The sequence below is a fragment of the Astyanax mexicanus genome, chromosome 4, assembly GCF_023375975.1.
Source record: "Astyanax mexicanus isolate ESR-SI-001 chromosome 4, AstMex3_surface, whole genome shotgun sequence".
Classification (NCBI taxonomy): domain Eukaryota; kingdom Metazoa; phylum Chordata; class Actinopteri; order Characiformes; family Acestrorhamphidae; genus Astyanax; species Astyanax mexicanus.
In genome coordinates, this window is record NC_064411.1 from 1,443,160 (window position 1) to 1,468,664 (window position 25,505).

Below are 25,505 nucleotides of genomic sequence, written 5' to 3' on the forward strand. Positions count from 1 at the left end.
AAAATGAGAAATGGGATTTTTACTAACATTCTAATGAACACCACTCTGGCTCCAGTCACACAAACTTTGATTGGCTGGTGAGCAGCGTGTGGTGCAGAAGCTGCTCTGTGATTGGCTGGTGAGGAGCATGTGGTGCAGATGCTGCGCAGTGATTGGTCGCTGGAGCTGAGGTAGGTTTTAATTAACACACCTGCAGAGAGTGGAGCTCCGGGTTCTGACGATGAAGCGCAGAGTGAGAGTCGCTCTGATACCGGATTAAATCAGGATTAATAATCCCAGTTTCTGTTCCCTATGAACTCCAGAGTGAAGGTAAGAACCTGCTGCTGTTCCTCAGAGCTGTTCCTCAAAAATGTTACTCAGAGCTAATCCTCAAAAATGTTACTCAGAGCTAATCCTCAAAAATGTTACTCAGAGCTAATCCTCAAAAATGTTACTCAGAGCTAATCCTCAAAAATGTTACTCAGAGCTAATCCTCAAAAATGTTACTCAGAGCTAATCCTCAAAAATGTTACTCAGAGCTAATCCTCAAAAATGTTACTCAGAGCTAATCCTCAGAAATGTTACTCAGAGCTAATCCTCAGAAATGTTACTCAGAGCTAATCCTCAGAAATGTTACTCAGAGCTAATCCTCAGAAATGTTACTCAGAGCTAATCCTCAAAAATGTTACTCAGAGCTAATCCTCAAAAATGTTACTCAGAGCTAATCCTCAAAAATGTTACTCAGAGCTAATCCTCAGAAATGTTACTCAGAAACGTTACTCAGAGCTGTTCTTCTGAAATGTTACTCAGAGCTGTTACTCAGAGCTGTTACTCAGAAATGTTACTCAGAGCTAATCCTCAGAAATGTTACTCAGAAACGTTCCTCAGAGCTGTTCCTCAGAGCTGTTCCTCAGAGCTAATCCTCAGAAATGTTACTCAGAAATGTTACTCAGAAATGTTACTCAGAGCTGTTACTTAGAGCTAGAGTTTAGATTCTCGGGTCGGGTTGAGATTTCCCACAACTTTCCTCGGGTCATAAGCCATAATCATCAACAATAACATAAATAAACGATTAAAATGACTGAAATAAAGCCACTTTTTAATGATATTCTAGTTTGAATTGTATGAACTGGACTGACTCTGATTGGAGCCTCTAGCTCTGAGTATTTACTCTGTGTGTAAATCTAAGGGCTGTGTGTGGAGTTCTGCTGAGTATCTCTACTCTAATCCTGCCTTTAGCCTGGTCTGTTTCTCCTTAATCGGTTGTTAAAGTGAATATCAGTACTAGACTGATCTCTTTATCTCTGTCGTCCAATGAGAAACACGCATTTCCAAACGTCAGTAAGCAAACATTATTTGCTTTTATGCAGCACGTACATGTTTCAGTTTCAGCCACCAGGGGGCAGCTGGAATATTATATTATTTTTATATTTTTGTTTCCTTCTTCTGCACTAGTGTATTCTTAATCAGTACAGTGTACAGATTTTAATATATGCTAAGCAGATCATGATAATTTTTATTATTATCTATATCTTGTGCCAGAAATTATTGTAAAAATATTATAATCTGTGCAAAATAATCTTGCACCACTAATGTGATTTTTTTTTTGGCTAATTTTAAATCTGCAAAAAGTATATTTTTACAGATAACAGAGACCGTCCGGTTTCATTAGAAACTGAACCTTTTTTCCCATCGTTACTGAACATCAGCAGTTCATTCAGACAGATTCAATCAGTTCTTTTTCTCTGTGTCTAAAATCTGCACACAGATTTGCTAATAGCAAAAAATCAAGCTCCTCCCACTTTCACTCAGCATCCAATCAATGATCACTTTTTATTTTAAATAGTCTGATATTGAGTTAAATGTGCTCTTTTTACACCGGCTCACTGAAGTCATACTCTCTGTTTATGTGAATCATTGTGAACTCGGGAACCACCATTAATTTTCAGAATCAGAATCAGAATCAGAATCACTTTATTTCGCCAAGTATGTTACATATACAAGGAATTTGTCTTGGTGAGAGCAACACGTGTATGACACATAACAAATACAGAGACTATAGACAAACATCACACTACAAAAGAATGAACAATAAACAATAAATAGAATAAGAATAGAGTTAAAAGTTCTACAGAAATAAAGAGCACTGAAGAGTGATAGGAGCTAAGAGCTAAATAAAATAAAATAAAATCTGTACTGTACACATATGAATATATTATTAGAACCGAATGTTTCTGAGGTAGGTTTATCTTAAATATTGCTTAGGAAGTTACAGAGGAACATCTGTATAGCTGTGCAAATAAGCAAAGTGCAAGTGAGCAGATTGTAAATCCAGTCAGTTGTGAATACAGTTCAGTGAGTGAGATGTTTGGAGACTCAGATGTGTCCACTGTGGTTAAGGAGTGCTACAGCTCTGGGAAAGAAGCTGTTTGCGTGTCGTGTTGTGCTGGTTTTGATTGTTCGAAGCCTTCTACCAGAGGGGAGAGTCTGGAAGATGTGATGTCCAGGATGTGAGGGGGCAGTCATGATTTTGCCAGCACGCTTCCTCATCCTGCTGGTGTAGATTTCCTGAAGTGTTGGCAGGTTACATCCAATGATCCTCTCTGCTGACTTGATGACGCGCTGGAGTTTTGCTCGTTCATGTGAGGTGGAGGAGCCAAACCAGATGATTATGGAAGAGGTGAGGATGGACTCGATGATCGCTGTGTAGAACTGGACCATCAAGGTCTGTGGGAGGTCAAATTTTCTTAGCTGTCTCAAGAAGAACAATCTTTGTTGAGCTTTCTTGATGATGGAGATGATGTTCCTTTCCCACTTCAGGTTCCTAGATATGGTGGTGCCCAGGAACTTGAGTGACTCCACAGTGGACACTGCTGAGCCATTGATGTAGAGAGGGGGTACGGGTGGTGGGTTGCGTCGGAAATCCACCACCATCTCTACAGTCTTTTCTGTGTTAAGCAGCAGGTGGAAGTTGCTGCACCAAGACACCAGCTGCTGGACCTCCTTTCTGTAAGCAGACTCATCACCGTTGGTTATGAGACCTACTAGAGTGGAATCATCTGCAAACTTCAGAAGCTTTACAGCTGGTTCCTTGGAGACACAGTCGTTGGTGTAGAGGCTGAAGAGAAGAGGTGAGAGAACACACCCTTGTGGAACTCCAGTGCTGAGTGTTCGTAGGTCTGAAGTTTGTTTCCCCATCCGCACCTGCTGTTTTCTGTCTGTAATTTTTACAGACATCTAGAAAAAAACAGAAGCAGAAGTAAGTGCAAACTAGCAAAATATCTAATGTTAACAGCGGGCTAGCTAACCATAGCAACCAGCTAAACTAAAATACTAATGTTACCAGGGAGAGAACTAAAGCTAGCGCTGAGCTAGCTAACCTTAGTGATGAGCTACCTAACCATAGCAACGAGCTAACTAAAATACTAATGGTACCAGGGAGAGAACTAAAGCTAGCGCTGAGCTAGCTAACCTTAGTGATGAGCTACCTAACCGTAGCAACCAACTAAACTAAAATACTAATGTTACCAGGGAGAGAACTAAAGTTAGCGATGAGCTAGCTAACCTTAGCGATGAGCTAGCTAACCTTAGCGATGAGCTAGCTAGCCTTAGCAACAAGCTAACTAAAATACTAATGTTACCAGGGAGAACACTAAAGCTAGTAACGAGCTAGCTAACCTTAGTGATGAGCTAGCTAACCTTAGCAACCAGCTTACTAAAATACTAATGTTACCAGGGAGAACACTAAAGCTAGTGACGAGCTAGCTAGCCTTAGTGATGAGCTAGCTAAAATACTAATGTTACCGAGGAGAGAACTAAAGTTAATGACCAGATAGCTAACCTTAGCAATGTGCTAGCCAACCTTAGTGATGAGCTAGCTAACCGTAGCAACAAAAATACTAATGTTACCAGGGAGAGAACTAAAGTTAGCGACGAGCTAGCTAGTCTTAGTGAAGAGCTAGCTAACCTTAGTGATGAGCTAGCTAACCGTAGCAACTAGCTAACTAAAATTCTAATGTTACCGGGGAGAGAACTAAAGCTAGTGACGAGCTAGCTAACCTTAGCAATGAGCTAACACTAATGTTACCGGGAAGTAAACTGAACCTAGTGAAGAGCTTTACCTTAGCGACGAGCTAGCTAAAAAACTAATTCTGTTGGGAAGGGAACTATCATTAGCGATGAGCTAGCTAACCATAGCAATGAGCTGTTTTAGAGCACATTGTGATAGTTTTTTCACATTTTAGAATAAAAATGAATGGACTTTGAATTTTTATTTTTAAATCTTAGTCTGGTCTTGGTCTTGACTCTGTCTCTGATCTAATGGTCTTCACTACATCACTAGTGGTGAGAGGTGTGCTGGTTATGATCAAGTTTTTGTCAATATTTTGTCCCAGAAATTGTGATATAATTCTGATATAATGATATAATGTATTGATATAGTCTGTATAGTGTCTGTTCTCTCAGTACAGACGCTCTGCTGGGTTGTGTGTGTGTGTGTGTGTGTGTGTGTGTGTGTGCTGGTGGTGGTGGTGTGCTGGTTTTGGGTTTCTGATGATCATGTGAGGGTTTTATTTGATTGCAGTGGACCTGATGTCCCAGTGCAGCTTTATGATGCAGTATAAAGAGTACATAGCAGATTATATCACTGATATTAACTTACTGCTCCAACTCCAAATATACAATTACCAGATTTATACTATATTATTATTATTTTGCTGTTTTATATTTCAGACGTTTACATTTTAATTTATTATTTTTATTATTTTAATTTCAAAGGTTTACTGAATGCTGATATGATTGACAGTTTTTCTGATTTTGCTATTTATAGGTTTATGTTTGAGTAAAATGAACATTGTTGTTTTATTCTATAAACTACAGACAACATTTCTCCCAAATTACAAATAAAAATATTCTTATTTAGAGCATTTATTATATATATTAGGAAATTAGAAATGGCTGAAATAACAAAAAATATGCAGAGCTTTCAGACCTCAAATAATGCAAAGAAAACAAGTTCATATTCATAAAGTTTTAAGAGTTCAGAAATAATCAATATTTGGTGGAATAACCCTGGTTGGTTTTTAATCACAGTTTTTTTTATGCATCTTGGCATCATGTTCTCCTCCACCAGTCTTACACACTGCTTTTGGATAACTTTATGCTGCTTTACTCCTGGTGCAAAATTAAACATCTCAGGTTGTTTGTAAGGTATAAAAGAGCGTTTTCACTCCTGTAGTTGTAGTTTCTAGTTTCTATAATCCGGATCAGTTGATGAGTTTGTTTATTTGGAGCTTCAGTTTCTCCCTCTGTTTGGTTTGTTTTCACACAGACATAAAAACCTAAACGCACACAGTGTTTTTAATGGGATGTGCAGCACAGATGTGAGCAGTGAACGCAGCACATACTGTGCTCTTACTGTGTAAACAGCATGGAGCAGCAGCAGAGACTGCGTTTATTCATAGCAGTACATTATCTAGCTTTTATATCAAATTAAACTGCGCCTTTGGCTAAAATCAAAAGTGTATTTGATAGCTGGGTCTGATCGAGACCAGATCACGTTCTCACCACATGTAAACGGGGGCGGAGCTCAGTGTGACATGTGGGCGGGGCTCAGTGATGGTGACGGGTAACTGCCTTGACTCTACAACTAGGTGACGGATTCTACCTGCAGCTTGTTGATGTCACTAGCTGGGGGTGTGGCTTATACACCTGTTTGATCTGTATGGCAGTGTGGGCGGGGCTAATGTTTACATGCTCAGAAAGGACTAAGGGCCTAAACGTTTGTGTTTTATTGGTTAATTAAAACAATATTGTAGTGACCTCACTTATAAAAGTCAGTTTCCCCCTTTTTAACCATGTCTATAACATTTGTTTACACACTTTCAGTAGTGTGTGTGTGTGTGTGTGTGGTCATGTGCTGAGAGATACACAGCTGTTACAGAATCCCACAGTCACGCTTCTACATAACTCTGACCAACCCCGTCACAGCTCACACACACACACACACACACGCCTTGTGTTTAGTGTTTAGTTAATGGTAATGCATGTCTCTCTTTAACCCTTTAAAGCATGGGGGTCACTGTTAGAAATCTTTTCCCTTTTCTCGTGTTGTTAGTAAGTAGTATAAATGAGGGATGTTGTGATATTTAGTGAGTAAATCTGTGATCTGTTGTGTTTGCACACTTTTGGAGACTTGATTATTTGGCTCAGGTGAGCAGTAATTAACTTATAAACCCACGGGGAGCAGACTGAAAGTTAGACACTGGAACTGATTTATAGCTGCTGTAATGGAGGAGATGAAACTGAAACTTCACGTGAAGCTCTGCTATTTAAACACAAGAATCAGGTTAGGAGCGTGAACTGTTCAGACTGTGATACACATCAGATTCCAAACCTTTAATTCTCTCAATTTCTCTATATTTCTCTTTCTCTCTATTTCTCTGTTCATCCCTTAATTTCTCTTAATTCCTCTATATTTCTCTCTCTGTTTCTCTATTCATCTATCAATTTCTCTATATTTGTCTTTCTCTTTATTTCTCTCTATTTCTCTCTTTCTCTCTATTGCTTTAGCTATTTCTCTATTTATCTCTCTTTCTCTTTATTTCTCTATTTTTTTCTCTTATTTACTCTGTCTGTCTGTCTGTCTCTCTCTCTCTCTTTCTCTCTCTCTCTCTCTCTCTGGCTATTTATGGCAGATTCTCTGTAGCAGAGCTCGTCTGTCTCAGGCCCATACATGGATCCTGCTGGGTGAGGTTACCTCTGGTGTGTGTGTGTGTGTGTGTATAGTGTGTGTGTAGTGTGTGTGAGTGTGTGTGTCTCTCTCTCTCTCTCTCTCTCTCTCTCTCTCTCTCTCTCTGTGTGTGTAGTATAGTTAGCTGAGTTATCCCGGAGCTCCACGCTGCCGTTAGCTGAGAGGGAAATTCAGAAAATTCCCACCTGCGGTTTTCCCACCTCGACCGGAACTTTTTACCCACGCTGCACCATTCCTCACAGCTTCAGAGAGAGGAGCGGTTCTGAAGAACTCCCGGGAATATCTCTCTTTTCTTCTCTGGACTTTTTCAGCTGGTTTTGTTGCTCTTCTTTTCATTGACTCGTCCTTTAATATTCATTATATTCTACCGGTTTTCCTCCATCCCCTTCCCTCCTTCCTTCCTTCCTTCCTTCCTTCCCTTTTCCCTACACCCCTTTCCTTCCCTTCCTCTTCCTCCTTCCCCCTGATCCTACACTCCTCTCTCCTGGATTTATTAGCTTTAGAGTTTTTGCTTTTGCGTTTTTGGACGTACATTAACGGACCTTCATTTCCTGGATTTATTGTAATTTAATAAGGAATACTCAAGGAATAAACTTTTATTCTATCAAAGAGATCAGATTAGAACTTCCTCCTGTCTTACCTGGTCCAGGTGAGGCTAAGCCCCGCCTCTTCTGGACAGAACCGGAGACGGTGAGTCTGTGCATCTCTTTACTCTACTGTCTCTACTCCTGTATTCTTATTGAGAGAATCAAACCAGTTTTATAATAAATGATAAATAGGGATGTTCTTTATGTTGTTTTGAAGGTTCTGTTGTGAAATATGATTCTATAGCTCTCAGAGCTTTAGGGTATAGATCAGATATTCACTATATGTTCACACTGGCAGGCGATAGATAAAAAGGAGACTATTCATTACTAATGGGAGTCTGTGATATGTGGTGTGAAACATGGCAACCTAATACTGATTGGCTGGAAAAAAAAAATATTCTGACCAATCACAGACATGGGATTCTGAGGTCCTCAGCTTCTGCTTTCTGAACATGGTTCCTACTGTACCTCGATTATATTATAACAGTGTGTTTCTGAATTACCGGCTGATAACGGCACTCATAGAACGCCTCTTAACCAATCACATTGCAGGGTCGGGACTAACTGTGGTATAATTAATATTAAAAAATTAATTTTCTGTTTTGTGTTTTACCTTCATAAAAAAGTCATTTTTTTTCACAGTTACGCTTCTCTCTGTCTCGCTTTTAGTTAGAAAATTTTCTAGCATTTAGTTTTGACCCTGTTTTTACGGGTGGGTAGTGGACTAGCCTGTCATTGGCTGATGGAAAAAGTAGTCCTCTCGTTTTTACATTTAAAATTCTTGGTTATGGATTATACTTTTTGATTTTCAATACATTTGACCCTATTTTGACGCCATACTTCTTGTCCTGTTTCTGTTCTGATAATAAGCAGAAATACAGTAGTATAGTAATGCTGGTTGGTATACCGGTTCATCTTGTATACCGAAAGGGGGAAATTAAAACCGGTATGCACTTTTTTTACACACCTCCATACCACTAGAGACGCTGTGGAGCACTGTGTAGAGCAGCACCACCAAAGCAACCAAAGTAACTAATGCTATCTATTTATCATAAAAAATGAGAACATCACTTTATCTGAGGAGCTCCTGCTGCTGTTTCTCACTGTATGAGTGTTTTTATCTGAGTAAAATAGAAAAACAGCAGTAAACAGCAATAATTCATGCGCAATCAAGCCACATTTTTGTGTACTTAAAGTTTGAGTATTTTAGGTCTGTTTATAGTGTTCATGGAAATATTTAATATATTTAGTTTTGTAAAGGAAGTTGTGTTTAAAGTTGTTAAAGGCGTATCTCTTTTTTTAAAGTCTATTGTTTACATTTTTCAGCTGTGTTTTCTGATAATGACCTGTGATTTCTTCATATGTTGTTTATATATCTTTTGTTGGGCAAAGCAAAACCAATACTAATCAAAGCCTTAATTAAAAGCCTTAATGTTTTATAATATACGTACTCCTAACAGCAGAGTAAATCACAAACCTATATTAAAGCCCAGTCATACAAATAATAAAAATAAAAAATAATAATTAAAATACCGTGAAGTACCGTGAAACTGTTCGGAATCACGGAATCAGAAATAATAGCATACTGTAAATTGATATTAAACTTGTATTTCTTGTGCAATAGAGCTTTTGAGAAATATATATTTTTGGAAATTTAACACTTACGTTTTGAGTACTTTAGGATTTTTTACAGTGTTTATGGAACTATTTAAAAAGGAAGCCGTGTTAAAGTCGTTGGCGTGTCTCTTTTTAAGGTCTAATTTTATTTTAACCTTTTTCAGCTTATTTTCTTCATATATTGTGGTATATATTTTGTGGGACAAAGTAAACCCATAGTAATCAAAGCCTTAATTTAAAGTTTTAGTGTTTTATATGATATAGCTCGTGGGTGGAGTTTAAACACAACACTGAATAATTCACTGTCTGTCCTCAATCTTTATATGTGAACTAATGGTTAATAATCAGTGTTTTATACAGTGTTTTTAGAAATTGATAAAATCTTGCTAAACTTCTTCATAATGATATTTTTTACACTCCTAGTTAAACTAGGATAGTTTGAGCTGTATCTGCAGTAGATGGTGTAGATGTGGAGTTGCGACACCATGCTCTAGTCTGGTGTTTCTGGATGTTTCTGGTTGACTCGTAAACGTAAAGGTTAGATGTTTCTGAGTCTGATGAAGGTTTGATCTTGTGAGGAAGGGTCTGGTGTAACTGAACCCCACCGCTCTGCTGAACCTGGAACACTCAGTCTGTTTACACTGAGATACAGAGAGAGATACACCACGAGGATCATCACACGAATAAATACTGTATGTACAAAATTAATCTAATAAATTAAATATCCATTTTTAATCAGGCATTTAGCCGACACATTAACAGGGGTTGATCAATGAAACTGAAACACCTGTCATCATTTTAGTGTGGGATTTTTGGTTTCATGTCTAAATTGGAGCAGCCTGGTGTTCAATCTTCATTAATTGCACATTATTGCACCAGTAAGAGCAGAGTGTGAAGGTTCAATTAGCAGGGTAAGAACACTCAACACAGTTCTGCTCTAAATATTGCAATGCACACAACATTATGGGATTCAAAAGAGGACAAATTGTTGGTGCACGTCTTGCTGGAGCATCTGTGACCAAGACAGCAAATCTTTGTGATGCATCAAGAGCCACGGTATCCAGGGTAATGTCAGCATACCACCAAGAAGAACCAACCACATCCAACAGGATTAACTGTGGACGCTGTAAGAGGAAGCTGTCTGAAAGGGCTGATCAAATCACACAGAATTCAATGTGCACCTCAACTCTCCTGTTTCCACCAGAACTGTCCGTCACCACAATCAATTATTGTGCTCTAAAACCAGGTGTTTCAGTTTCATTGTACAACCTGTTATTTACAAACGTGTACTTTTCACAAGTGCTTCATTATTGATACTTCAGCTAGTTTGTACAGAACATCTGCTGTTCATACACCCAGTGGAAGTAGGTCCACCACTTCTGTGCTTCTGTAGGTTAAAGGATGGTGGGTGGAGCTGAGGAGGAGCTCCTGGATAGCTCTGTAATTAATCTACAGTTACAGTAGATACAGAATCACCAGCACTGTAATCTGTTGTACCCGTACTGCTCTGTAATTAATCTACAGTTACAGTAGATACAGAATCACCAGCACTGTGATCTGTTGTACCCATACTGCTCTGTAATTAATCTACAGTTACAGTAGATACAGAATCACCAGCACTGTAATCTGTTGTACCTGTACTGCTCTGTAATTAATCTACAGTTACAGTAGATACAGAATCACCAGCACTGTAATCTGTTGTACCCGTACTGCTCTGTAATTAATCTACAGTTACAGTAGATACAGAATCACCAGCACCGTAATCTGTTGTACCCGTACTGCTCTGTAATTAATCTACAGTTACAGTAGATACAGAATCACCAGCACTGTAATCTGTTGTACCTGTACTGCTCTGTAATTAATCTACAGTTACAGTAGATACAGAATCACCAGCACTGTAATCTGTTGTACCCGTACTGCTCTGTAATTAACCTACAGTTACAGTAGATACAGAATCACCAGCACTGTAATCTGTTGTACCCATACTGCTCTGTAATTAATCTACAGTTACAGTAGATACAGAATCACCAGCACCGTAATCTGTTGTACCCGTACTGCTCTGTAATTAATCTACAGTTACAGTAGATACAGAATCACCAGCACCGTAATCTGTTGTACCCATACTGCTCTGTAATTAATCTACAGTTACAGTAGATACAGAATCACCAGCACCGTAATCTGTTGTACCCATACTGCTCTGTAATTAATCTACAGTTACAGTAGATACAGAATCACCAGCACTGTAATCTGTTGTACCCGTACTGCTCTGTAATTAATCTACAGTTACAGTAGATACAGAATCACCAGCAGCGTAATCTGTTGTACCCGTACTGCTCTGTAATTAATCTACAGTTACAGTAGATACAGAATCACCAGCACTGTAATCTGTTGTACCCGTACTGCTCTGTAATTAATCTACAGTTACAGTAGATACAGAATCACCAGCACCGTAATCTGTTGTACCCGTACTGCTCTGTAATTAATCTGTAAGTCTGTGTTTCTGAAGATATCTCCTGATTGAATTTGAGGCTGGGTAGAACTCAGTAACCTCAGTGGGTGAAACCCTAACCCCGGCCTGGAGCTGCCCTCTGACTTATGGCCTAAGCCAATAACCCGCCACGGTTCACACGTTTAGCAGATGTGTGCTGAGATACTGTACGTACTTTAATGATCATGACTCATTAAAAATATAAAAGTCAGATGTGCCACTGATAAAAAAACACAGTGGATCAACACCAGCAGATGTCTTGTCTCTCCAAACCATCACTGATTGGTGGAAACTTCACACTAGACCTCGAGCAGTTTGGACAGTGTGTCTCTCCACTCTTCCTCCAGACTCTGATCCCTTGATTTACTTTAAATGAAATGTAAAATTTACTGATGATCAGTGATGGTTTGGAGAGTCATGTCTGTCATCTGCTGGTGTTGGTCCACTGTGTTTTATTATCAAGTCTAAAGTCAGTGCTTCATATCTTACAGCTTCCCTCTGCTGAAAACAACTTATATAGAGATGCAGATTTCATTTTCCAGCAGGACTTGGCACACTGCCCACACTGCATACCAAAAGTTCCAATTGGTCTTATTATAGAATATTCTAATTTTCTGAGACTGAGATTCTGAGATTTTTGGGTTTTCATTGGCTGTAAGCTTCATAATCATCAATAATAAAAGAAATAAACGCTTAAACTAGATCACTGTGTGTTTAATACATCTATATAATATATGAGTTTCACATTTTAAACTGAATTACTGAAATAAAATAACTTTAAAATGATATTATAATCATAGTCTGAGCTGAGTGACCTGTGGGATTGTGGGTAGAAATGGTATGCAGTCTGTTCAGTGGTTTTGTGTGTTATATAGTCTGGAGTGTTGAATGCCTGTGTTAAAGTGTGTGTGTGTGTGTGTGTGTGTGTGTGGCTCTTGGCCAGGCTCTGGTACTGCAGCTGTTGGGTTGGCTGCACCTGCCCTCGCTGTCAAAACACAGTCAAACCCTCAGCCTGTGTTTAACCCTCCTGAACCCAGATCAGCCCGGTTCTGTTCCGCACAGATCCAGATCCAGCACAGACACTGTATAAAAGAGCGTTTTCACTCCTGTAGTTGTGAAAGTTTCTATGATCCGGATCAGTTGATGAGTTTGTTTATTTGGAGCTTCAGTTTCTCCCTCTGTTTGGTTTGTTTTCACACAGGTATAAAAACCTATACGCACCAAAATGTGCACCATTAAACCACACGAGCACATCAGAGTCTCCTCTGTCGGAGCTGTCTGGCGCAGGAGTAATAAAGTAAATATAGTGAGAAGATTCTGTGTTTCAGTGTGTTTTTCATGGTACGTGCAGCACAGTGAACGCTGCACAGAGCACTCAGCATGGAGCAGCAGCAGAGACGGTTTTTGTTCATAGCTGTGGTAATTAGCGTTCTCTGGCTAATAAATCAGATTAAATTGCACCTCATCAGCAGTTTAGCTCAAATAAAAGGAATTATTGGTCAGTTTTACAACAATTTGCTTCTATATTTCATTAAACACTTTAAATTTTGATCTTGTGTATCAGTAATGTATGGACATTGTAAACCGAACAATATATTTAGTCCTAATCCTGTTTTATAAACTCCCAGTGTAAAAGTGAGACTGTGTGCGCTGTTGTACATCATTTATAGACACTCCACACTCTCTCACTGTGTATATAATTTAAAGTTTTGGTGTTATGGGGAGCTGCACAATAGAGTAGGAGTTAAATTAAGGGCTTGATCTGCTGCCTCACAGCCCTGCTCTCAATCAGGTTCTCTGACTTCTGCCTGTATTTCTGTGGCTCTGTATTTTTCCAGTGTTGGATGAGGTGTGGGAGAAGGAGGAAGTGGGGTAGTAGGTGGTCTGGAGGAGCAGGAGGAAGTGAATGAGCAGGAGGAAGTGGAGGAGCAGCAGGGTCTGGGGGAGCAGGAGGAAGTGGAGGAGCAGGAGAAAGTGGAGGAGCAGGAGGAAGTGGAGGAGCAGCAGGGTCTGGGGGAGCAGGAGGAAGTGAAGGAGCAGGAGGAAGTGAAGGAGCAGCAGGGTCTGGGGGACCAGGAGGAAGTGGAGGAGCAGGAGGAAGTGGGGGAGCAGCAGGGTCTGGGGGAGCAGGAGGAAGTGGAGGAGCAGGAGGAAGTGGGGGAGCAGCAGGGTCTGGGGAGCAGGAGGAAGTGAATGAGCAGGAGGAAGTGGAGGAGCAGCAGGGTCTGGGGGAGCAGGAGGAAGTGGAGGAGCAGGAGAAAGTGGAGGAGCAGCAGGGTCTGGGGGAGCAGGAGGAAGTGAAGGAGCAGGAGGAAGTGAAGGAGCAGGAGGAAGTGAAGGAGCAGCAGGGTCTGGGGGACCAGGAGGAAGTGGAGGAGCAGGAGAAAGTGGAGGAGCAGGAGGAAGTGGGGGAGCAGCAGGGTCTGGGGGAGCAGGAGAAAGTGGAGGAGCAGGAGGAAGTGGGGGAGCAGCAGGGTCTGGGGAGCAGGAGGAAGTGAAGGAGCAGCAGGGTCTGGGGGACCAGGAGGAAGTGGAGGAGCAGGAGGAAGTGGGGGAGATATAGAAAAAGCAGGATGAAGTGGGGAACAGGATGAAGTGGAGGGAGCAGGAGGTGTGAAAGAACAGGAATTGTGAGGAAGTAGAGGAACAGGAAGTGAGGAGGAGCAGGAGGAAGTGTAGGAGCAGGAAGAAGTGGAGGAGTGGAAGGAAGTGGAGGAGTGAGAGGTGTGAAGGAACAATAGGAATGGGTGGGGTGGGAAGAATTGGCAGAGCAGGATGAAGTGTAGGAGCAGGAGGAAGTGGAGGAGTGGGAGGAAGTGGAGGATCAGGAGTTTAAAGAGTTATTGCAGACTTTCTGTAAATCCTATAAACTTAATTTTACTTCTCAAATATCACTGTGTTCCTCTGATATATGATATATTTAACTGACATTACTGATCTGAACAACCAATGATTTTTTTAATACCACTGTAAATGTAAGAGAGTATCTCCTGTACTGGTGTGTGTGTGTGTGTGTGGTGCAGCACTGCTGCATTGTGAAGTGTTATTATTTATGCTAATCTAATCTGGTAGTAGTGAGCTCTTCAGTATAGTGAGTGTGAACTCGTCGTGAGCTCGGGGGATCAGTCCTGCAGGGTGTTCAGCTCCTGAGAGTGTGAAGAACATCTCTCTGCTTTATCTCAGCCTGTGGCCTGCAGGTTAAACACACTGCAGCCTGCGCGAGAGTGTGTCTGCGCGAGAGTGTGTCTGCGCGAGAGTGTGTCTGCGCGAGAGTGTGTCTGGGCGAGAGTGTGTCTGGGCGAGAGTGTGTCTGCGCGAGAGTGTGTCTGCGCGAGAGTCTGCCCTAATAAAGTCAGAGCTACTGGGAGATCAGTCCAGCTCCTCCTCCATCCTCAACCTCAGCAGGAATTTTCAAACAGCTCTACAGCAAGAAACACAGTGAGTTTAACAATTACTATAGAAAAGTGTCGAAAAATCGGACTCTCAAATGTTTTTAACTTGGCTAAAAAATGTTAAGAAAAAGCACTTTAGTTTGGAAAAATCTGAATAATCTCTACCAAACAATGACCATGTCATCGAAAAGCATGAAAAAATCAGTATATTTGAGGCACTTTCATTCATGCAGTGCTGAAAAAGATTGCTATTCTGCCAGTGCATGCATCATTTCCATTGTAGTAATCTAGGTTTTGCACTAAAAAAAAAATATATATTATATAATATATTATAATCAGGAAATCGCTGATTCGAATCCCAGTCATGCAGCTTGCCATCAGCTGACGGAGCCCTGAGAGAGCACACACACAATTGTCCTTGCTCTCTCTCTGGGTGGGTACTGTAAAGTAGATGGTGCTCTCTCTTTCTCCTCATCACTTCTAGGGTGATGTGGATCAGCACAAGGCTGCATCTGTGAGCTGATGTATCAGAACCACAGAGTCGCTGCACTTTCCTCCGAGCGTTCACGCTGTGATGCTACTTGGCAACCCTCCTGGTGTTGGAGCATCACTAGTGATTAAAGGGGGATATACAGCTGAGTAGCAGAGCTGAATGGGTGGGACAATCGGTCTAGCTAAATTTGGAGAAACACTAGAAATAAAAACATTTAATTAAAGGTCCAGTTAAAATGTATTTAGTTTTCGAGTGAGAAGCACATGCATGTAGCACAGCAGCCCCAGAAAAGTTGTGTGATTTAGCTTAAATTTTACTTATATATTTGTCAGAATATGTTGGAATGATCATCTTCAACATGTTTAAGTTCAGTAAGATCTGTATCAGTAATTATTTTATTGTGATGAGCTTTCGGCAGGTCAGGACTGGTCAGAGTGGGTGGTGTGTGTGTGTGTGTGTGTGTGTGTTGTGGGTTGTCATCAGGGTGGGTAGATGGATGAATAATCCTGGAGTGATGACGTTACCTACATTACCCCCATATTACACCCAGAGCCAGAGCAGCAGAACAGGGTCAATCATTCAGTGACCCTACCCCTCTTTTTCTTCACACAATTAAAAATGTACCGTATTTTACAGACTATAGCGCACTGGATTTTATAAGTCGCATTGTAAGCGATACTAATAAGGAACAAGGGTGTCGCAAAGTTTCCCCTTCTAATGGGGAAGCTGGGGAAAGTGTATAAGTAAACAAAACTGTAATTCTTTAAAAAAAAAAAAAAATTTATTACAAGTTAATCGAGCGCTGAATGTTAATCTGCACATATTTCTCTCCTGAAAACTGTTTCTTTGGGTGAGTAAAGTTTATTTTAGTTTATTTACAGTAAACGTAGATTTCCAATATTTTCAACAGTATGTTTAGCATCACTTAGTGCTAGTAAATGCTGGCCGACAGCGCTACACTATCAGCTAGTGGTTCATCCCACGTAGCTTAGACACTTGGACTACAGTCCGATTATACTCAGCTCTGAACGGCGTAAGAGCTAGCACTGCAGTTAGCGGCTAATGCTAATGCTGCTCCAGTCTCGGTCCTGGAGAACTAAACTGAAACTCCTGTATAACTCTGTACTTCAGTGGAGTGTCTTTACTGCTACTTAATACCTGACTGATAGAATTCATACATAAGGAGCACCGGATTATAAGGAGCTCTGATGATTTTTGGGAAAAGTAAATGACATTATAGTCTAATAAATATACTTTTCCAAAGAAATGTTGAGAAATAAAATATACACTACAGGTAAAAAGTTTCAGAAAGCCTTGTTTTTGAGACTTAGTCCTTAATCATGTTAATCTGAGCTAAAGCTGGATCTTAGCTACCTGTTAGCACCCTGGCTTACCGAAATGCTCAGGGTTCCTCAGTGTAGTGCTATCGTGCATCCTTTACTAGCACTAAGTGCTGCTAACCGCAGCTAGCGCTGCTGCTAACCATGCTGTTGAAAATACTGTAAATCTAAGCTTACTGTAAATAAACAAAGTGCTCTACTCACCCAAATAAACAATTTTTAGGAGAAAAATCTGTGTAGATTAACATCCAGCACTCGATTAACTTTAAAATAAAATGTTTTATTTTTTAAGAATTACAGTTTTGTTTACTTCCTTTGACACTTCCCTCAGCTTCCCCATTAGACGAAAAACATGGAAACACCCTTGTTCATTATTATTGAAGCTAATTTCATTGGACAGCTGCATTTAAGATCATCCCACATTCCTAAATAACAAGTTAAAGACAAGATACAGATACGATATGACCACATTTACATACCACATTTATCTGAGGTGGGCCAATGGTGTAGCGCAGCCTTCAGTCACCCAGACCTGGAATTGAACCCCAGTCTCCCACATGGTTCACATGGTAGCTCACCGGCAGGAAGTGGTGTTATGCACTGCACCACACACCTGTGTTTTTTGTTTTATATCACATATATGTTAATAAAAAAAAACAATTGAGGATGGCTCTGAGGGTTTTCTAGGGAATCCCTGCTTTTCTCCATCAGCAGTCGGAGTCTGAGAGACTTTACCTAGCTCCACTAACCTGTGTGGATTTTTGAAATAATAATGGGATATATATATATATATATATATATATATATATATATATATATATATATATATATATATATATAATTTCTCATTAAGTGTTTTTGATGAGGGTCACCCTCAGTGTACTCCCGAGTGAAAATAAAGGTTTATTGATTCTTTACTTGCACTGCAAAAAACGATTCTTGAGCCCAGTAAACTTTGCTCATTAATATGAGAAGATTTTACCTAAAATTATACTTTTTGAACTATGCTTAATTAAAACAGTATTTACAACCCAATATTTTGTGTGTTTATTTTGTTTAGAAATTTGGAGAAATATTGCATGAATATTTGAGTAAAATCAACATGATTTGAGCCCAGTGATGTTTGCTCATTATAATGAGAAGATTTTACCTAAAATTATACTTTTTGAACTTTGCTTAATTACAAAAATAAGTACAACCCAATAGTTTTAGTGTGTATTATGTTAAGATTTTGTTACGCCTAACTAAATATTTTAAGGCTGCTTGGGAGACCACGAGGCACTGATACAAGTACTTATCTCCACTGATGAAGAACTTTTGGAAGGCAGCGAGCATGGACTGCATGGGTAAGAGCACAGTGACTGATTATTTTTGAGATATTTACAGTTGTGAGTTATCTGTGTAGTTTAAGTTGGTTTTAGAAACACGGTGCTTCAGTGAACTGTGTTGGCCTGCAGCTATAGGCAAGCATCAAACCGAAAGAAAGGGCAAATGTAGCTAGCTAGCACGTAGGCTAACCACCCGGGTGGCTATTCCGGCACTGGGCGCGTACAAACCGGGCTGGGCCGTCATGCTAACACCGCATTAGCGACCCCGGTGAGTAGACCAGAGTCGGTCTAGCTGGCTTAATCAACTTATTTTTAGCGTGCCGTAATGCTAACACCGCGTTAGCGTGCTGTAATGCTAACACAGCGTTAGCGTGCTATAATGCTAACACCACGTTAGCGTGCTGTAATGCTAACACCGCGTTAGCGTGCTGTAATGCTAACACAGCGTTAGCGTGCTATAATGCTAACACCACGTTAGCGTGCTGTAATGCTAACACAGCGTTAGCGTGCTATAATGCTAACACAGCGTTAGCGTGCTATAATGCTTACACCGCGTTAGCGTGCACCGCATTAGAGACCCCGGTGAGTAACGCCAGACCAGAGTCGGTCTAGCTGGCTAATCAAAGTATTGTTCGCGTGCTATAAGGCTAACGCATGTTAGCTACAATGATTGGCCACTTCAACCCCTTTTTTACATTCTCCTTTTCACTGAGCAGCTTGGTGCACTTAGTTCTATAATTATCAGTGTTGGGAATAACAGCGTTATAAGTAACGGCGTTAGGTAACGATGTCATTTTGTCAGTAACGGGATAAAATAATGAATTACTTTTCCTGTCGTTACAACGCCGTTGACGTTACTGGTGATTAAAAGCAGTGCGTTACTATATAATGATATAATAACAGTAATTCGAGCGGACCCCTGCCCAGGCTAGTGAGTAGTAACAGGTGTTTCACCATGAACTGTGACCTATAGAGATCTGTGACTCCAGGTCTAAACAGGTGACAGTTCTCGGTGTAACACCTGTTGAACTTGACACGCTCTTAACACGCCCTGGCCCGACGGCGGGCCAGATAAATATAATAATTAATATCTGGCTGTGTTTATGAATAATTACAGGCTCAATATATCAGTGACAGCCTGCTGACTCTCAGGATTACGGAGCTGCAAACCGTTTTACTGTCGGATGTACGGTTCCTGAATAAGAGTGCGTTAGACGGTTCGGTCTGTGAACACGCTCTTTGATCCGCCTGGGGTTACTACAGGACACCCCTCACACGCAAACAGAGAATATCAGCGCGTGCCTCAGAGTCCGGGCTTCAGAACCCCTCCAAACATCACAACATCCATCAGTCCAGTCTCCAGTAATCCTCATATCCGAGCACTGCTTTTAGAAAAAAATATTATCAACTTTAACGGTTTATTTTAGGAGTTTCTCTTTGTTCTACAGCGATAAACTGCGCATGCGCGTTTCCATGGGCTTCAGCCTGAGAAAAAAAAGAGGTCTGGGCTCAGCCAATCAGGTGGCGAGTTATGCGGGACAGAGGTGGTAGCCAATCAGAGCCAGTGTTTTTACACGTGTGCCGAAGCACACCTGTGACACTCTCTGTAACTGTTTACTTTTTGCTTTTGCTTTTTTTTTTTATAAAAAAAAAATGTTTTTTTAAAGGATTTTATTCTGCTCTATTCTGATGTGCAATAAATATAAAAAGTTATGTACAAACACCTTTCTGATCTACTTATTTCAACTGACTGTAAAAATGCTTTTTTTCAGTAATTGGCCTGCAGGTTAGGGAGACAAAGGGATAAAATATTATTTTTGTTTCTACACTGTTTTACAGAGTTTTTGCAGATGAGCATAAAACACATGTATTTCTATAATTACAGACTGTTTGTTAAAAAAAAAAAGGAGTTCATTTGAAATGGTCTAAGACTTTTTTTTTAACTGCTTTTAAATATTTAATGTTCAGCTGCTCAACCTGCTGTCTTGCTCATGTTCATCTTACAATATTAAGTTAAGTTAATATTAAGTTTATTCACTGGACAAAGACATTTTTTTATGTGAAGGCGTAAAGTGATTTTTTTGTACTGTCAGTATTAAGACTTTTTGAAAAAAGGACAAAAAAACTTTTCTTAGTTTTATTTAAGAATATGGTGCAACATTTTTGCAAACGTATTATTAAGTATTGCCAGTTTAAGATTTTTGTTAAAAATGAGTAAAAAAATATTTGTTGGTTCTACGTAAAAATATGGTGCAACATTTTTGCAACCTTATTATTAAGTAATGTCAGTTTAAGATTTTAGTTAAAAATGACTAAAAAATATTTGTTGGTTCTACGTAAAAATATGGTGCAACATTTTTGCAGCCTTATTTTTAAGTAATTTCACTGTAATTTTTTTTTGTAAAAATGACGAAAAATGTTTCTATGGGTTTACGTAAAAACATAGTGCAACATTTTTGCAAGCAAATTATTAAGTAATATCAGTTTAATATTTTAATTAAAAGTTATCAAAAAAGATTTGTGGGTAACACTTAAAAACAAGCTTGCAAAAACGTTGCACTATATTTTTAAGTAAAACCAGCACATCATTTTTTACAGTGTGGGTGCTTCTCCCAGCTTCTTCCCCATTAGTAGGGAAACATGGCGTCACCCTTGTTCACTTCGATTTAGGCATCCTTACTAGTGTGGCTTAATGCGCCTTAAAAAAATACGGTGGCCTTATAATCCAAGAAACTGTGGTATATAATCCCAGTAATCCCAGTCTCTCTGTTCTATCTTCTGTTTTACTCCAGTGTAGGTGTATCAGTGGTGTGTATCTGTTTATCATGGTCTGACCTCAGTTCACTCTTATTAAAGGTGTCCACGTGAGCGGGCAGGGATCCCACATTACGCAGAGGTCTGTTTATTTAGGTCTGAGAGCGTGATGCAGGGGGGAATGGGCAGCATGTGCACTGAGACGGAGCTGAGTTTACTGCTGGGGGGAAAGTTCTGGAGATAAACGCAGAAAAGAGAGGGTGGAGGAGAAGGAGTAATGATCTTATAGAGAGGTAAAGAGGAGTGAGAGGAGTGAACACTAACAGTGAACAGGGTGAGCAGAGTGGAAGTGGAGTGGCGAGACTCCACACCACAGCAGAGTAAACACAGGCCAGCCGGCTTCTCAGCCAATCAGATCACACATGGCCTTATTAAGGGCAACTATGGAGCGTACTGGGGGTGGGAAGATGACTGTGTGTGTGTGTGTGTGTGTGTGTTTTATGTAAACAGTGGTGTTTAGTAATCTAGACAACAAAATGTTCTGTTTCTCAGAAGACTAAACATAAAGCCATATAAACACAGTATATATATATATATATATATTGTCAAATATATTGTCTAATTTTTCTGTCAAACCTCAGATCTTCCTAAATACTGATCTTACTTTGTGTTTTCCATAAACCTGTCATATTAATATATTTGTAAGTATGTTAAATATTTACTAAATTTAAACTAAATTACTATGTCGAATTAAATGACTAAGCAAACAATGATTCACTGTTACCTTTTCAATTTTTAATTGAAGTGTTGTAACTGTCAGTAGTTTTTAAAGCATTTACAACCTAATCAATAATAATGAATACACCCATTTATAAACCACTTATAAACCCTTATGGCACCCTGTTTTTACTGTTGTGAAAATGGTCATTAGAACTGAACAGGCTGTTTTCTCATTCCTGTAAATTTAAAACTGTCTGAAATGAGCACTACTGAAACATATGGCAACATTTAGATCACATTATCTTTCTTAATTCCGATCAATAAAATGATTCCAGTTATCAATATAAACATATAGTACTTACAAACGTCTGTATATGAGTTGAACATAAGTTTTTCTGTTATGTGTCTTGTGATGAATGACTGTCAGGTGTTGTGTTTCAATCAGTGTAATGTTTATCAGTCAAATTTTCTATTGGTTTGAGGCTAAATTGGAAAAAAAAATATTTATTTTATTATTAAATAAAGAAAAGTAGTTATCATTTATTAAAGCTAATTTTCTAATGTGTTTTTAGTCATTTCTGTCCCTCAAAATCTGAATTTCAGGGAAAGTTTATAGAAATCTTTACTTAAATATTTTTTTGTAGGAAATGTAGGTTCGATTACTTAATCTACTAATCAGCTTGTGGGAGACAAATCAGATTGGTTAAATGTGTGAAACATTATTTTTTATTTATAATGAAAATCAGATTAAATACATATTAAATCTGCTGCTGTTCTCCATTAGGAAATTAAGCTGCTTAAATTCAGCCAAGCTCTTAAAATCCTGCTGTAAAATTAGAGAAAACTCCACTCCACTGATTCTCAGGAGTTCAGGAGCTCCTCCGTATCAGGCGTGAGGAGGGTTGCCATGTCCAACCGAAATATCCAGCCCAAAGTCAGCCTAAAACCCGCCCTTCTGTCTGTCAAGCTAAAGGGAAAAGAACTAAGAGTGTTTGACACATTACATTCTTTATCATGGATTTATTATCAGTATTGCTATTTATTATAAAGTCATTAATAATATTGTAACATCAGTGTTTTATTAATTCTTTTATAGCAGTTTTATATACCAGTCAAAATATTTAATAGTAACGTTGTTAGCAAAAAAAAGAAAAAGAAAAAAAAAACGGTACCACTTTAAAATAAGAGTACCTTTATAAAGGTTTTATAAATTAGTTTATCAATGATTATTAATTAGGTTGTAAATGCCTTAAAAATACAAATCGTTAATAATCAGTTATAACACATACATAGAAAGGTCAACAATGACCTGTTGTTTGCCAGATAGTGAACCCACTGCCGTCTATACTGTTGCTCTTTCTACGTTATAACTGTGTTATAACTGATTATTAATGATTTTTAAGGCATTTACAACCTTATTAGTAACCATTAATAAACTAATTGTAAACCATTTATAAACCTTTATAAAGGTAGTCTTATTTTAAAGTGGTACCAAAACAACGTGCTTGCTTCTCCTAAACTCTCTTCTCTCCTCTTTAACTTATTTTTTATCTCTCTCTCTCTCTCTCTCTCTCTCTCTCTCTCTCTCTCTCTTTCTTTACTTCATTTACAGTTTATTTTTTTAATTGAGCATGGGTCATATGTGACAAAAACTAAATTTTAATTTAAAAAAATTCCCATTTCAATGCCATTTCACAGACAAATCAAAAAAAAAAAAAAACAAAGCTAATTAATTAATAAAAATATAAAGTTCACCTTGGTCTTGGCTTTTCATTTTGAACTGCATTCTAAATGTCAAAAATTGATTTTAGTTTTCACTTCTAAGCATTTGTCCACCGTGTTGACGGAACACCCCAGACAACACCCACTTTTTTTTAGTTTTTTGGCAGCTGCAGTAAAAATACAATTTTTAACCGCAAATAAATTTTCAAATAAGCCCAATTTGGCAGGAAAACCGCCAACTCTGGGCATGGAGCTGCTGGAGCTGCTGTACAGCAGTGTACTGTGATCAGAGCTACACTGCTACGCCATCTAGTGTCCTCCTGCAGAACTGATCTTCCTGCAGATGCTGGGATTTTAAATTATCACTATTTAATTTCATTTTTTGATAAAGTTTATACAGTGACTTTAGGATGGCTAGTGTAATAATTAACATTTAATCAGAATAAATTAGTTTAATTCCGCATTATATTCATATAATCACACTTTTTTTTTACAGTATAGTGCATATACAGTGGTGTGAAAAAGTATTTACCCTCTTTAAATATTTCTTTCATTTTTGCATTTTTCTCATACTTACGTTTCTCAGATAATCAAACAATCTTTAATAGCAGACAAATACAACCTGAGTAATTATAAAAATATTTTTTTAAATAATGATTTTATTTATTAAGGGAAAAAGAACTACAGCTCTGTAAAAAATAAAAAGAGCACTTCAGTTTCTGAATCAGTTTCTCTGATTTTGCTATTTATAGGTTTATGTTTGAGTAAAATGAACATTGTTGTTTTATTCTATAAACTACAGACAACATTTCTCCCAAATTACAAATAACAATATTCTCATTTAGAGCATTTATTTACAGAAAATGAGGAGAAATGGAAGAAATAATAAAAAAAAAAAGATGCAGAGCTTTCAGACCTCAAATAATGCAAAGAAAACAAGTTCATATTCATAAAGTTTTAAGAGTTCAGAAATAATCAATATTTGGTGGAATAATCCTGGTTGGTTTTTAATCACAGTTTTAATTTCATGCATCTTGGCATCATGTTCTCCTCCACCAGTCTTACACACTGCTTTTGGATAACTCTATGCTGCTTTACTCCTGGTGCAAAAATTCAAGCAGTTCAGTTTGGTGGTTTGATGGTTTGTGATCATCCATCTTCCTCTTGATTTTATTACAGAGGTTTTCTGCCCCTTCTGACACCAACAATCAGACTGTGCTCCTGATTTCTGATTACACTGATCTTTAGTCTGATGGTTGAAGTGATCGTGTTGTTGAAGGACATGTACACACTTAACATATCTCAGGGTGATCACACATCTTCTGAAGTGTGTGTGTGTGTGTGTGTGTGTGTGTCGTAAGTCCGGGAATCCACCTCGCTCCCACAATCCACTTTTATCATCCAGGCTAATTTCTGCCTGTAATCAGATTACTGCCTGAGAACTGCCTTACCACCTCTCGCTCTCTCTCTCTCTCTCTCTCTCTCTCTCTCTCTCTCTCTCTCTCTCTCTCTCTCTCTCACTCCCTCCCCGCTGGGTGTGAGATTGGGAGTAACTCTGTACGGTTGAGTCGTAGCTCTGCATTTCCATCAGGCTGAGTTCAGTGTTCGCAGCCGTCTCTCTCTCTCTCTCTCTCGCTGGTTTGCTCTCGCGCTCTGTCGCGTTCTGTCTGGACCTGTTTACCCGTGTGAAGAGCTGGACTCTTCATTCATCTGTTCTGTTGTTTTTTTACTTGTTTAATCTGAAAGATGTTGAAGAATCAGTGGATTACCAACTACCTCAGCCATGTGTCTCAGTGCAGCCCAGGTAAGAGATGGAGGGATGGATGGAGGGATGGATGGAGGGATGGATGGAGGGATGGATGGAGGGATGGATGGAGGGATGGATGGATGGATGGATGGATGAATGGATGGATGAATGGATGGATCGTTGCTGGTTCATGACTGGGCAAGTTCCACTGATGGCAGGAAGTCTTGTTTGTTTAGAGCAGTTTGTAATTGTTGTTGTTTAGTTACTTTTTTAGGCTACTGCTGATAGTATCGCAATACTATGTAGGATGTACCAAATATTTGGCAACCCAGTAAGATATTGACATACTTGAGTATCATGTTGATTGATGAACTATTAAATCATGTAGGGGTGGGAAAATACTGATTTGACAAAGAATCGCAATATTATAAGAATATTATAACAAATAGCTGCACTATATGCAAAAAAAATACATTGCAAATTTTACTTAATTTTTTTTTTTGCGATATTAAATAATGCAAGGCACATGACGTCACCAGCTCCGCCCTCAACCGTGCGCTGTCTCGCGTCCGGACCAATTAAAAGCT

The 25,505-nt window shown here is 39.1% G+C and overlaps 1 protein-coding gene across 11 annotated transcripts in view; it reads left to right on the top strand.

Moving 5' to 3' along the window:
* Positions 1-7,393: 7,393 nt before the first annotated feature.
* Positions 7,394-25,505, top strand: part of svilb (supervillin b) — a 91,584-nt gene continuing 73,472 nt past the window's right edge. For 6 of the 11 annotated variants that reach the window (XM_049476881.1, XM_049476885.1, XM_049476882.1 and 3 more), the window contains exon 1: positions 24,756-24,975. In XM_049476881.1, the coding sequence (XP_049332838.1) occupies positions 24,918-24,975 (58 nt within the window). In that variant the 5' untranslated portion in view covers positions 24,756-24,917. Of the gene's footprint in view, positions 7,421-24,755; positions 24,976-25,505 lie in introns of those variants that run through there. The other 5 variants (XM_049476887.1, XM_049476888.1, XM_049476886.1 and 2 more) reach the window with 3 other exon arrangements.